Below are 15042 nucleotides of genomic sequence, written 5' to 3'. Positions count from 1 at the left end.
CAATCTACACTGGGATTTTCAAAAAGGCCTCTGTATTGGCCTCTCTCTGCCCCCACTGAAGCCAACAGTGAAATATCCCTTGACTTTGATAGGAGTTGGATCAAGCCAGTGCTGAGTGCTTTTGAAAATCTGCATGAAAATCAGGCCATTCAGCCCATATGGAAGGGCCCATCCGCCTCAGTCACTCTGCCTATATGTGAGTAATGGGGAACTGAATGCATAGTAAAGGTGCACTGAATGAGGCAGGGTCCTGTGGCAAAAAAATAGCACATACTCATGTATTTAAAGATTGTATCATAATGAACACACACAGGGACGGGGTGTGTGTGTGTGTGCGCGTGTGTGTGTGAGACTTAAGGTTACACAAACCTTACTTCTGGCATTACTTAACTTTTGAGTGCTTGATTTTGCACCCTAAACATTCCAATAATGGAGTATTGTGTAGGTAGTGTTACACGCAAAATAATGTCAGCCAGTTTTTCATTGCAGTTAGTTACATCACTGTAAATCCGGAGTAACTCTGATGTCACTAGAGTGACACCTGATAGACCCCAGAATCACTGAGCTTGGAATCTGACTCTTCTAACCTGCGGTATGCTAAAGGACATAGTACATTGAAAGATAGCTCTTCAGTCACTGTACAATCATGACATAACACTTGTGACAAAGACTGTGCGGCGCCCACATAAGGAACAGGGGCTCTGTACGTCTGTGAGCCCATTATTACTGGTGCATAACGAAGGACTCGGAGCAGGGGCTCTAATATTTTGAGTGCTTTGCTGACATTTTTTGCAGCAAGTCATAAAATTGGTGAGGCAGATTTTAATCAAGTCTGCAGCAAGTAGCTCGAAGTCTTCACCACCGCCTTGTGATGTGTGTTCTGCGTGCTTGTCCAAACAACTAGCAATAGGTAAATGAACCTTGGAAAGGTTTATTTCAGTTAAGCATCCAAAAGTTCAGGCGTGTATCTGAACCTCAGCCAAACTGCTGTACCGATAAACATACGAGGACAACACAGGCCTCGTGGGAGTGTATTATCCACATAACTCCTTTTAATAATGGCCATACTGTGTCCGACTATGAGTCCATCTAGCCCAGTTTCCTGTCTTCTGAAAGTGACCTGTGCCAGATGATTCAGAGGGAATGAACAGAACAGGGAAATTTTGAGTCATCCATCCTCTGCCATCCAGTTCCAGCTTATCAGTTAGAGGTTTAGGGTCACCCGCTGCATGGAGTTGTAGTCCCAGACCATCTTGACTAATAGCCATTGATGGACCTATTTTCCAGGAACTTGGCTAATTCTTTTTTGAGCCCAGTTATACTTTTGGCCTCACAACATCTCTTGGTAACAAGTTCCACAGGTTTACTGTGTTGTGTGAAAAAGTACTTCCTTGTGTTTGTTTTAAACCTGCTGCCTCTTAACATAAGAGCCAGGGATTACCAATGAAATTATGTGAAGGGGTAAATAATACTTCCCTATTCACGGGCTCCACACCATTCATGATTTTACAGACCTCTGACATATCCCCCCTTAGTCATCTCTTTTCTAAGCTAAACAGTCATAATCTTTTTAAAAATCTCTCCTCATATGGAAGCTGCCCCATACCTCGAATTTTTGTTGCCCTTCTCTGTACCTTTTCCTATTCTAATATCTCTTTTATGAGATGAGGCAACCAGAACTGCATGCAGTATTCAAGGTGTTGGTGTAGCATGGATTTGTATAGTAGTGTTATGATCTCTTCTGTATTATCTACCCCTCTCCTTACACTGTTAGCTTTTTTGGCTGCCTCTGCACATTGAGCAGATGTTTCAGAGAACTATCCACAATGACTCCAAGGTCTCTTTGATGGGAAAAATAGAGAATAACTATTATTCAGCAACTGCTGTTCATTATTTTGTTTACATGAGATTTCCTGTTGCACTGGATCTAACCTGGCATCGTGTTTCACTAAACTTAGGCTCCGGGATGTTGCATCATCAGGTAATAACACTGCATCATGATGCGATGGCATTTTCTTCTGACTTCACTACCTATATGATGACGCAGTGCCAAGACATTTCATCACAAACTCACAACATCACAAAACAATATGTTTGCCCTACAAGACAAACAGCAAAATATAGCTGTTTTTTTTAAACTTGGAGCCATTGCAGAAAGGCAAGTTCTGTCTTTCCTCAACTGCTCTGTCTTCTGGGCTGTACCCTGGAAGTCAATGGGAATTTTGGACAAGTGGCTTTTTCTCAGCGTGACAGACTCATGCAGAGTGAGAGGCAGCACATATGCAGTGAGAATGCTAGCCAGTCCACATGGTAGCTTCAGGAATATGGCAATGCAATAAAACTCCAGGGATTCCTTGAGGATGCCAGCAGCATTTGACACCTTGTCAGAACTTCTGTATTAGATTATCATTAACACACACAGCCCTGTAACTTAATTATCTGCATGTCCAAAGCAATGAATAGAAAAACTGCAAACACGGAAGCTGTGTCTGCACTAGAGAATTCTGCTGTTGCTGCACCTAGTACATTGCTCATGTCCACACTACAGCTGGTCAGATAACTGATTTTTTTGTTTTGTTGGCTGTTCCAGAGAACTGAAAAAAAAAATTTTGGTTTTGGTCAACCTAATGCCATAAATTCCGAACAATTTTGGCAAATTGAAAAAGTTGACAAAACATTTTTGTTTCAAGTGGAAAGAAATGTTTTGTTTGGTCTGAAACAAAAGTTTTGTTTCTTGGCATTTTAAAAAAATAAAATAAAAGGACATGAAGGGTTAGATTAACAAAATGGCCAGCGGAGGTACCGCCCTTCCCCTCCCTCCCTCTTATAACCTTTAGCTCTCCCTCGTGTGGAGAAGTAATTTGAACTTGGCTCTCCCATATTGCTGGACAATGCTGTAACCACCAGGTTATGGATATTCTGGGACAGGTGTCACTGCAGCATTAGGTCTTGTCTACACTTAAAAACGTTATTGGCTTAGCTATGTTAGTTAGGAGTATGACCCCCTACCCCTAGCCACTATGGCTGTGCATATGCCCTAGCGTAGACACAAAAAGAAAAGGAGTACTTGTGGCACCTTAGAGACTAACAAATTTATTTGAGCATAAGCTTTCGTGAGCTACAGCTCACTTCATTCCGATGAAGGAATGCATCCGATGAAATGAGCTGTAGCTCACGAAAGCTTATGCTCAAATAAATTTGTTAGTCTCCAAGGTGCCACAAGTATTCCTTTTCTTTTTGTGAATACAGACTAACACGGCTGCTACTCTGAAACCTAGTGTAGACACAGTTATACAGGCAAAGAAGTCCAATGGCTGGTATCATCTATTTTGTTTGGGGCAGTGGTATAAGTTCGAGCAGCAGCAAAAATTTTTTGTTTATACAAGTTATGTCAATACTAGCTGGGTATGCTGGTCTAGCTATGCTGACAAATGCTTTCTAATGCAGATTTACACAGAATATAAGAACGACCATACTGGGTCAGATCAAAGGTCCATTTAGCCCAGTATTCTGTCTTCTGACAGTGGCCAATGCCAGGTGCCCCAGAGGGAATGAATAGAACACGTCAATTATCGAGTGATCCATCCTCTGTCACCCATTCCCAGCTTCTGGCAAACAGAGGCTAGATTAAACACTGACCAGATTAAATACAGAGATAGGTACAGTACAGCACCTATGCCAAAATGGTTTGCACTTCCCACGTCCCTCCCATCAGGGAGCTGTGCTGGGCCCGGTGATCCATGATATGCTGGCACTGCCTTGCTTGGAGGGAGAGCTGTGTGTGGACATGCTGACCAGATACACCCTTGCTGAGATGTCTAGTGTGGTCCCAGTGCATTGTTACAAGTCACAGCAGCTCCCATGAACAATAGCAATTTGTAACAATGCAGTTCTCTACCACAGATGAGGCTATAGCAGCCTCCCCCACACTTGTGAATTTCATGTAAGTTCATTCTTGAGGCACTCTGAAGAGGTAGCTGGGTTTTCTTCTTATTTCAGCTTCCCCAGTCTGACTTGCCTTAATGTGTGGGGGTAACACACCTTAACTGCTGCTTGGCAACAAATCAAGCACCTGGGAGGCTTGATGCGTTCAAACTGTTGAGTGGCTACAACCTCCCCCTGAGCAGTCTGCACAGAGGGCTGCAGGGTATCTCGCACTCCGTGAAGGGACAAGTGAATGTGCCAGAACCAAACTGGAAGAACAAGTCACTGTGGATAGTTCTCTGGAAACTTCTGCTAATGCCACAGGAGTGCTCAAAAATGCTAACAATGTTAGGAACTATTAGGAACAGGATAGAAGATAAGACAGAACATATTACAGTGCCACTATATAAACCCATGGTGCACCCACCCCTTGAATACTGTGTGCAGTTCTGGTCGACTCATTTCAGAAAGGATATAATAGAACTGGAAAAAAGTTCAGAGAAGGGCAACAAAGATGATCAAGGGTATGGAATAGTTTCGATACAAAGAGAGATTAAAAAGATTAGAGCTGTTCAATTTAGAAAAGAGATTAAGGGGGGGGGATATGACAGAGGTCTATAAAATCATGAGTGGTGTGGAAAAAGTGAACAGAGAAGTCTGTTTACCCTTCCTCAATACAAAATCCAGGGGGTCACTCAATCAAATTAATAGATAGCAGATTTAATACAAACAAAAGGAAGTACTTTTTTACACAATGCACAATTAACCTGTGGAACTCATTGCCAAAGGATGTCATGAAGGCCAAAAGTGTAACAGGGTTCAAAAAAGAACTATATAAATTCATGGAGGAGAGATCTATCAATGGCTATTAGCCAGAATGGTCAGGGATGCCACCCCATGCTCAGCGTGACACTAAAACTCTAACTACCAGAAACTGGGAGTGGAAGACAGAAATGGATCCCTCCAACTGTCCTGTTCTGTACACTCCTCATGAATCTCTGGGACTGGTTGCTGTCAGAAACAGGATACTGGGCTAGATGGACCATTGGTCTGACCCACTGTGGCAGTTCTTATGTTCTTAAGAAGTCCTCTCTGCATGTATTCATAGAATCATAGAAATGAAGGGCTGGAAAGGACCTCAAGAGGTCATCTAGACCATGCCCCCCATGCTGAAGCAGGGCCAGGTAAACCTAGACTGTCCTTGACAGGTGTTTGTCTAACCTGCTCTTAAAAACCTCCAGTGGTTTTAATTGCCAGTAACATGTTACCACATGAAAATGCTACAAGCAAGACAAAAGCAGCAGAGTGTGGCTGGAACCCTGAACTTCAGCATTGTTGGATAGGAAGGATTTAGTTTTAAACCCTACGAGTGTTAGGTTTAATAGTTTGGCAAAAAAAAAAAACAACAACCCTGGATCTGGAACATTTCAGAGACGATTCTTTGGCTGGTGTAAATCAGCAGAACTTCACTGACTTCTATGGAGATTGTCTACACAACTTAGCCGTGAGTGGAATTTCACCTGATAAACACCAACCCTCAGCATTTTCAATTTGTTTTTAGAAGCAGGAGCTCTTTGGAAGAGGCGTCAGCTGCCTTTTGTCTTTTAAATTCGCTACTAAGACACCCAAGCAGGTTTCAGAAACTATTCATCCTGCCCCTTAATTCTGAGATGTCACCTGTCTCCTTGTGGTTTTAGCTCCTCCCTGTCCCCAGAAGCTGCTCCATATGTAGGTTTTCCTTGCAGCTAAGCACTGGCACACACAGCTGTTTATGCAGCTGTTGTCAAGGTCAATCTATTAGCCCACTTTAAATTAAACCCTTATTTCCAGCCTCCATGGTACTTCTTGCCTTTGTTATGATTCTTTGTGTGCATTGCACTAATACCCCCAGACCACAGCTGAGATCAGGGTCCTGTTATGCTGGAAGCTGAATGTATACATAGAAATAGCTTCTGTCTCCAAGTGCTTGCAATACAAATGGGCAAATAGAAACAGAGGCACAGAGAGGAGAAGTGACTAGCTCAAGGTCACCCTGCAGCCTGCTCACTGCCAGCCCCATGCCCTACCCCCTGGACCAGGCTGTCACTCAAATAACCAGCCTTTAGAAAAAATATTCACAGCTATGGGTAATGTGCAGGGCTGCATATTTACTTCCATCTTTTTCTGTCCTCACAAAACAGATACTCCTCCCCCACCCACATCAAGAACCTCACCACTACAAAGCAGAATCTTCACTGTTCTGAAATAGGAATCAAACGACCTATGCTTTTAATTATTGTGGTTTAAATTCTTGTGGATTCAAAATGGATACTTATTAATTGAAAAGCCCTTGTCAGATTTTCATGAGGCTCCAGAACACTGCTATGTGCTGGAGGGTTTGTGGTTTGGTGCATTTTAATCTGCTTCGGTTTCCTGTCCCTTTGCCATCATTTCGACAGGTTTCAGAGTAGCAGCCGTGTTAGTCTGTATTCGCAAAAAGAAAAGGAGTACTTGTGGCACCTTAGAGACTAACAAATTTATTAGAGCATAAGCTGTCGTGAGCTACAGCTCACTTCATCGGATGCATTTGGTGGAAAAAACAGAGGAGAGATTTATATACACACACACAGAGAACATGAAACAATGGGTTTATCATACACACTGTAAGGAGAGTAATCACTTAAGATAAGCCATCACCAACAGCAGGGGGGGGAAGGAGGAAAACCTTTCATGGTGACAAGCAGGTAGGCTAATTCCAGCAGTTAACAAGAATATCAGAGGAACAGTGGGGGGTGGGGTGGGAGGGAGAAATACCATGGGGAAATAGAAAAGGAGTACTTGTGGCACCTTAGAGACTAACAAATTTATTAGAGCATAAGCTTTCGTGAGCTACAGCTCACTTCATCGGATGCATTTGGTGGAAAAACAGAGGAGAGATTTATACACACACACAGAGAACATGAAACAATGGGTTTATCATACACACTGTAAGGAGAGTGATCACTTAAGATAAGCCATCACCCACAGCGGGGGGGGAAAGGAGGAAAACCTTCCATGGTGACAAGCAGGTAGGCTAATTCCAGCAGTTAACAAGAATATCAGAGGAACAGTGGGGGGTGGGTGGGGGGAGAAATACCATGGGGAAATAGTTTTACTTTGTGTAATGACTCATCCATTCCCAGTCTCTATTCAAGCCTAAGTTAATTGTATCCAGTTTGCAAATTAATTCCAATTCAGCAGTCTCTCGTTGGAGTCTGTTTTTGAAGCTTTTTTGTTGAAGTATAGCCACTCTTAGGTCTGTGATCGAGTGACCAGAGAGATTGAAGTGTTCTCCAACTGGTTTTTGAATGTTATAATTCTTGACGTCTGATTTGTGTCCATTCATTCTTTTACGTAGAGACTGTCCAGTTTGGCCAATGTACATGGCAGAGGGGCATTGCTGGCACATGATGGCATATATCACATTGGTAGATGCGCAGGTGAACGAGCCTCTGATAGTGTGGCTGATGTGATTAGGCCCTATGATGGTATCCCCTGAATAGATATGTGGACAGAGTTGGCAACGGGCTTTGTTGCAAGGATAGGTTCCTGGGTTAGTGGTTCTGTTGTGTGGTGTGTGGTTGCTGGTGAGTATTTGCTTCAGATTGGGGGGCTGTCTGTAAGCAAGGACTGGTCTATCTCCCAAGATCTGAGAGAGCGATGGCTCGTCCTTCAGGATAGGTTGTAGATCCTTGATGATGCGTTGGAGAGGTTTTAGTTGGGGGCTGAAGGTGATGGCTAGTGGCGTTCTGTTGTTTTCTTTGTTGGGCCTGTCCTGTAGTAGGTGACTTCTGGGTACTCTTCTGGCTCTGTCAATCTGTTTCTTCACTTCAGCAGGTGGGTATTGTAGTTGTAGGAATGCATGATAGAGATCTTGTAGATGTTTGTCTCTGTCTAAGGGGTTGGAGCAAATGCGGTTATATCGTAGCGCTTGGCTGTAGACAATGGATCGAGTGGTATGATCTGGATGAAAGCTAGAGGCATGTAGGTAGGAATAGCAGTCAGTAGGTTTCCGATATAGGGTGGTGTTTATGTGACCATCGCTTATTAGCACCGTAGTGTCCAGGAAGTGGATCTCTTGTGTGGACTGGTCCAGGCTGAGGTTGATGGTGGGATGGAAATTGTTGAAATCCTGGTGGAATTCCTCAAGAGCTTCTTTTCCATGGGTCCAGATGATGAAGATGTCATCAATGTAGCGCAAGAAAACAACAGAACGCCACTAGCCATCACCTTCAGCCCCCAACTAAAACCTCTCCAACGCATCATCAAGGATCTACAACCTATCCTGAAGGACGAGCCATCGCTCTCTCAGATCTTGGGAGACAGACCAGTCCTTGCTTACAGACAGCCCCCCAATCTGAAGCAAATACTTACCAGCAACCACACACCACACAACAGAACCACTAACCCAGGAACCTATCCTTGCAACAAAGCCCGTTGCCAACTCTGTCCACATATCTATTCAGGGGATACCATCATAGGGCCTAATCACATCAGCCACACTATCAGAGGCTCGTTCACCTGCGCATCTACCAATGTGATATATGCCATCATGTGCCAGCAATGCCCCTCTGCCATGTACATTGGCCAAACTGGACAGTCTCTACGTAAAAGAATGAATGGACACAAATCAGACGTCAAGAATTATAACATTCAAAAACCAGTTGGAGAACACTTCAATCTCTCTGGTCACTCGATCACAGACCTAAGAGTGGCTATACTTCAACAAAAAAGCTTCAAAAACAGACTCCAACGAGAGACTGCTGAATTGGAATTAATTTGCAAACTGGATACAATTAACTTAGGCTTGAATAGAGACTGGGAATGGATGAGTCATTACACAAAGTAAAACTATTTCCCCATGGTATTTCTCCCCCCCACCCCACCCCCCACTGTTCCTCTGATATTCTTGTTAACTGCTGGAATTAGCCTACCTGCTTGTCACCATGGAAGGTTTTCCTCCTTCCCCCCCCCCCCCCTCTGTGGGTGATGGCTTATCTTAAGTGATCACTCTCCTTACAGTGTGTATGATAAACCCATTGTTTCATGTTCTCTGTGTGTGTGTGTATATATAAATCTCTCCTCTGTTTTTTCCACCAAATGCATCCGATGAAGTGAGCTGTAGCTCACGAAAGCTTATGCTCTAATAAATTTGTTAGTCTCTAAGGTGCCACAAGTACTCCTTTTCTATTTCCCCATGGTATTTCTCCCTCCCACCCCACCCCCCACTGTTCCTCTGATATTCTTGTTAACTGCTGGAATTAGCCTACCTGCTTGTCACCATGAAAGGTTTTCCTCCTTTCCCCCCCCTGCTGTTGGTGATGGCTTATCTTAAGTGATCACTCTCCTTACAGTGTGTATGATAAACCCATTGTTTCATGTTCTCTGTGTGTGTGTATATAAATCTCTTCTCTGTTTTTTCCACCAAATGCATCCGATGAAGTGAGCTGTAGCTCACGAAAGCTTATGCTCTAATAAATTTGTTAGTCTCTAAGGTGCCACAAGTACTCCTTTTCTTTTTGCCATCATTGTGGCTGACATCTCAAGGTTTACAATAATGGCACTTACCTGGAACAAGCCAATCTAACACACAGGCTGCTTGAGGGCCTTACTTCTCACTTTATAATGGTTTTAACTGGAACACCTGTTTGTACGGATGCCTCACCACTGTGCTAATCCATTACAGATGGGGTAGGGAGTGCATGGGGGGAATGGGGTTTGAGAGGGTCTCTGCCTCACCCTCAGCATAACAAATACAATTTAGACATCCCATGCATTTAATTTAGGCCTGCCCTGCCCAATTCAATTAGCTTAGACCTGGCTGAACCATGCAGTCAGGAGAGCTGCAGGAACCTCTTCCCAATGCAATTACCTTAGGCCCAGCTGCTCCCCAATGCAGTTACTGTAGGTCCAGCCTTCTCTCGCTGCTGCAGCAGTTCGGGATCCCAGCTTCTCTCACTGTCTCCCCTTCAAGGAGCAGGAGAGGACTCTGTGGAGGAGCCCAGCTGCCTAGAAGCCATGTTATTTCCCAGCACAGGAGGGGGCATAGCAGGGAGAAGGCTGGGCCAGGCCCCTAGTCACTAGAGGAGATGTGGGGCAGGAGGAGTGAATCCTCCCAGCCTGCTCTCTACCTCCTCCCTCCCCCACCTAAAACTACCCTTGATCCTGGGCCTTTGCTCCCTCATAGTCTCTCTGCGCTGATTGGAGGAGAGGGGAGGGAGTGGGGAGCTCACAGCTGCTGGCGGAGGGTCTCCTCTACCTTTCACACTTGCCAGCTGGCTGCTGCTGCTCCCTCCCTCAGAAGGTGCAGGGAGGTGGAATCAGCTCCTAGGCATGATGGGTGCATAATGGAGGACTCATAAAACATCTGACTTCCTCAAGAGAAACCAACTCCCCTTAAACTCTCCATACCACACTTCCTCCCAGGACAAGAATTTACCCCAGAGAGCTTGGGAGGCATCACACAGGGAGATTAAAAAACAACAGGGGGTTATAAAATAGCCCTGCTGTTCACTTTTCAAAGATTTTTGCAGTTTTCATCAGAACTTTGCAACAGTTTAATGTGAGAACTTAATTTCGCCAGGACTCAATAGTGATTGGAACTGAATGGGGGGTACTGGTAGGAATTACAGCTATTTAAAGCTATCATCAGAACAGGAAAATACAAGTACCTATACAATGAAAAATACCAGGCATCATAAAGACATGGATATTAAATGCATGTTCTGAAGCGTATGCACCACAGGTCCGATCCTCAGCTGGTGTAGACCTGCCTTGCTCTAAGGTCTACAATGCTGACTTTGTCTTTAATGGAGCCATGTTGATTTGCACAAGCTAAGGATGTGGGCCTTGAAGTGTATACACACAGGCTGTGACTCTCCTCTGCCTTGTACCTCCTATGGCCACTCTGATCTGTTAGCACTTTATATCCACTTCGCCCTAATGTAAATATTGACATAAGGTGCAAGGCAGCAGAGAAGCATTGGCCCATTATCTTTTTAAGTGTATATAAGACACACATAAGTTTTACTGATACCCACCTCAGCTGGATACATGCATTAGATACACCCATCTGTGTGATGCGCCCTTTACAAAGCGTTAGTGTCTCCATGGGAACTTTGCAAATGGTGCCTGTCCTGACAGCTATTTTGTAAAGAGGTTTGCTTTAATGGGTGGAGAGATGCTGTTGGGAAAGCACATGTAGTGCAAGAGGGTCTGTTCTGGAAGGGGAGCAAGTGACACGAGGACAAGAGATCAAATATGAGAGAGGTGAGGAAGGATGCAGCACATGGGTACAGAAGCTGTCTGGGAAGGAATCCATCAGAGTCTGGGCAAGGTCTACGTGGATTCCTGTCACTGAACAATTATTCCACAATTTAAAAAGCTAAAGAAGTTCCCAGGCAAATAACATTGTTAGCTTAGAGTGAAAGGTGAAAGAATGTATCACTTGCTTCTGCCAAACATTACTTGGAGAATAGGCAGAAGAACCAATGCCTGTAAGTTGAAGCCAGACAAATTCAAATTAGAAACAAGGCCCAAATTTTTAACAGTGAGGGTGACTAAACACTGGAACAAAGCACTAAGTGAAGAGATGGATTCACCATCTCTTGAAGTCTTCATATCAAGTCTGAATGCTTTTCTGGAAGGCCTGCTTTAGTCAATCCTAAGTCATTGGGCTCAATACAGGAGTAATTGATGGAATTCTTTGACCTGTGGTATACAGGAGGTCAGACTAGATGATCTAGTGGTCCCTTTGTGCCTGAACATTTATCAATCTGTGATCCCTACTCAGTCTCCCCATGAAGTCAAATGAAGGCGCTGAAGTCACTTAGGCCAACTCCACCCAAGCCCAGAATTCCACTGGCACATAGCTCATTGCAGACCTTGGTACTGAAACTCTGTATTCCCTGAACATAGTATAAAAGAGAAATGTGTTACAACAAATGACTCTAGTGTCAGTACATGAACACTCAAAAGCTATTCGGTTCTTGTTAATTAAATTGTGGTCCTAGAAAACCAAGTCAAAATGAATACCTTGAATGCTGATTACAGTAGAAGGAATTGGATGTTCTCTAGCATGGACCTTCCTGAAGACAGGTTTGCCTAACAAAGTGATGGGCAGAAGATGAGTGAATGGATGACAATGACTCGGTGATGTTAGTGAACTCTATTTCTATTTCACACAAGGTTATTTTTTTAAATCCCCATTGCAGACACTCTTGTCTGCTTTCCTGTACCAATGGGAAAAAGCAGAGCCAGAGAGAAGTGATCCAAGAGTTTACCCTCATAGCCATGGTGGCAAGCTATGGACATCTATTTCCAGCCCAGTTGGCCAAGTTCAATCTCAGTTACACTGGAAAAATGTTGAAAATTGTATGTGGTGTTATTTAATTTTCTTTAATTGCCCCAATTTGGGGCTGGCTCCTCAGAATCTGATTCTGCGTGTGCTTTTCAGACAAGCCATCAGGGAAATCAGAGGTACGTGGAAGTACCTTGTTAGCTAAAAATAGTTTCCCACTGTCTGAGCTTGGCCCTCTGAACCCCTCCTCATGCAGAGTCACAGTCGTTGCCACGCTCTGCTAGTACTAAGGGGGAGACTGATGGTTCTTCTTCTCTAATGCAGAGCTAAGACTCGAGCAACACTTGTAAGGTGTACATTAACCAAGGAGGCATGTGTATCTGCTCTGTTGTTGGACAAGTGCAGAGATTTGGTACCGCATGCATGGCTCACATACAACCCTGTGACTACACCGGCATGCTTGTCTAATTATTTGTTGCTATTCTTACGCCTACTGAACCCAATTCTCCATTGCCCCTTGAAGCCTCTCTGGCAGCACAAATGGTCTGTGAAGGCAGCAAATCTCCATGATGGGGAATACCCCAGCATAGGGTCTTCCCTGGAGGGCACAGAGCTGCCATAATTGGTCTTTTTTCCCAGCCCCTAGCACAGACAGTTGCTGGGGAAGAGAACATGGCTGAAGTGCTTTGGTACTCCAGCTACTCTCAGATGATACTGTGGCCCTATAGTGTTGTTGCAGCCAAGGATAAATTAGAGCAGATGAGGGGCTGTTGTAATTTAAGCTGAAGTCTGGGCAGGCCATTAGACATCCCAGAACATGGGGAGGTGCAAAGGTGGCATGAAGTCCCTAGTCCTAAGCCAGGTGCTGGCAGGATGGAAAAGGAGTATCTTTAGTGCAGAGATGGTTCCCTGGTTCATGTACTCGGTTTGCAGGAATTCATCTGAACATGCTTTCATATATGGCTTGCATTTCTGATGAGCTAACAATCACACATCAAGTCTGTACAGCCAAGAGCACAAAGCCTGCTGCTCCCCAGCTGTACCACAGCAGCCCTGGCTCTGCTATTCAAACCCCAGCAATGATCCATGAGGAACCATTCCTGCCTCATCCACTTCCTGAGGAGGGAACCAGTATCCAGAACACCAGATGGGGAGAACTGATTTCTCAGGTGTCCTTGTGGAGCGGCATTTTAAACAGCGAAGAGTTTCTTGGCAGCATGCAGCCAAGTAGCTTTATTTCACAATCAGCTGTATCTGCAACACTGATTGCCGACAGACTGACATTGGGAATTATGGAAGATGATTGATTCTCCATTTCTCACTAATCTCTATCTGATAATAGGGAAGCAGACCCCCTCAACTGTTCTTGCTGACAGAGAAATGCAGTTACATATCACCCCATATCTGGGGACAGCGCTCAAATCACCGTCCTTCTGTGGAGTCTGGCCTTACCTCTCCAGGCAAGCAATGGTGTACTGGTGTCTTGTGTAGCACCATGCACACTGCCTGCACTTAGGAACAACAATGCTGGCTCCAGCTGCCCTCTCTCGTAGAGAAAACCCATGGGATGGGCAAGCCTAGCTACTCCCTGATCTGTAAGAACATATGGGGTTTGCAGGTCTGATTCCCAAACTATGTGGGAGTGCTCCAGGATTCACATGAACCCCAGGGATGAGCAATAGGCCAGGGCAACCCGAGTGGAAGACCCATGCCTCCCTACTGCCTCTGCATTCCCCTCTTCCTTGGCAGCATGGCGGCGCCACACAAACTGCAGCCCATGGCGTCCCAGGAGGGATCCCCACTGTCAGGCAGGACTGTGGACACACGGCCTGGGAGCCAGTCCTGCCATGGAAGTGGCTGACATCGCCTTCATGCGGGAGGGGTGTGGTGAAGGTACCAGCAGGCCCCATATTTTGGTCCATGCCTTAGGCTCCCACCCCGATGGCTGTGAAGAGCGTAGGTGAGACTGCACGTGGATTGAGAAAAGCTGTTTAGCAGATTGGGGGGGTTGTCGACAGTGGAGCTGCAAAGAGTAACTCTCAGCATAGTCTCCACACGGGCTAGCTCTGATTGAGTTAGTGAGCTAAAAATTGCAGCGTAGCCCTGGAGGGAGCTTGTGCTGCACTCTCCCCAGGCACAAGTCCCTCTGAAAGCCTAGGTGCATCCTTGGACAGCTAGCCCCTCCCGCCACCACAGCTACACTGCTAGTCAGTGCGCAGGTTTCCCTGAGCGGGAAACCTCCCCTTCCAGCTCCAGAGCAGAAAGGCCCTGGGAGAAAATCGGCCTGCAGCAGGCACTGGGTACGGCAGCCAGAGCCTGCCCTCCGCACGTCCCTGTGCAGAAGCATGCTGGCCTGGCGCAGAGTGCTGGAGTTCCCAGGGGCTGTGTGGCTAAGCAGCCCAAGGACAGCTGTCCTAATTCAGTGCAGCCTCTCAGGCTGTCCAGGCTGGGTTCCATTTCACCCCCTTTGCCCTCCCTCCCCCAGGGCTGTGAGTTCCGCACTGAGGCAGAGTCTCCTGGTACATGCTGTAATCACTGCAGCTAAAGGACGGGGATTACTGTGAAACACACGTGAGGTTAAGCTGGTGACAAGGACACATCACTTGCTGTTAGACGGTGCCATGCTAATACTAGCAGCTCGGAGTAGGTGGCCAGGACACTGAACAGCACTTTCTTACCATTCAGAAGTTTCCCTCCATTAAAAAAACAAACAGGAAATAAAGAGAAAAGAGCAGAATGAGCACCCGGCAGTTAACAACGCAGAGAGGAACAGTGGTGCGGGGCAAGGAGGGAATCAGAAA

At 45.4% G+C, this 15042-nt stretch overlaps 1 protein-coding gene across 6 annotated transcripts in view; it reads right to left on the bottom strand.

Moving 5' to 3' along the window:
- SLC8A1 (solute carrier family 8 member A1) overlaps nt 1–15042 on the bottom strand; it is a 337787-nt gene that overhangs the window by 36939 nt on the left and 285806 nt on the right. For 3 of the 6 annotated variants that reach the window (XM_043512216.1, XM_043512215.1, XM_043512214.1), the window contains 2 exons: nt 14920–14937; nt 11977–12045 (listed from right to left, as the gene is read on the bottom strand). The exons of 2 other annotated variants lie outside the window; for them this stretch is intronic. In XM_043512216.1, coding sequence (XP_043368151.1) covers nt 11977–12045; nt 14920–14937 — 87 coding nt within the window. The remainder of the gene's footprint in view (nt 1–11976; nt 12046–14919; nt 14938–15042) is intronic. One more of the 6 variants, XM_043512217.1, reaches the window with a different exon arrangement.

Source organism: Dermochelys coriacea, chromosome 3 (genome assembly GCF_009764565.3).
Source record: "Dermochelys coriacea isolate rDerCor1 chromosome 3, rDerCor1.pri.v4, whole genome shotgun sequence".
Taxonomy (NCBI): Eukaryota; Metazoa; Chordata; order Testudines; family Dermochelyidae; genus Dermochelys; species Dermochelys coriacea.
The sequence above is the reverse complement of the archived record's forward strand: the minus strand, read 5'-3'. Positions and strand labels throughout refer to the sequence as shown.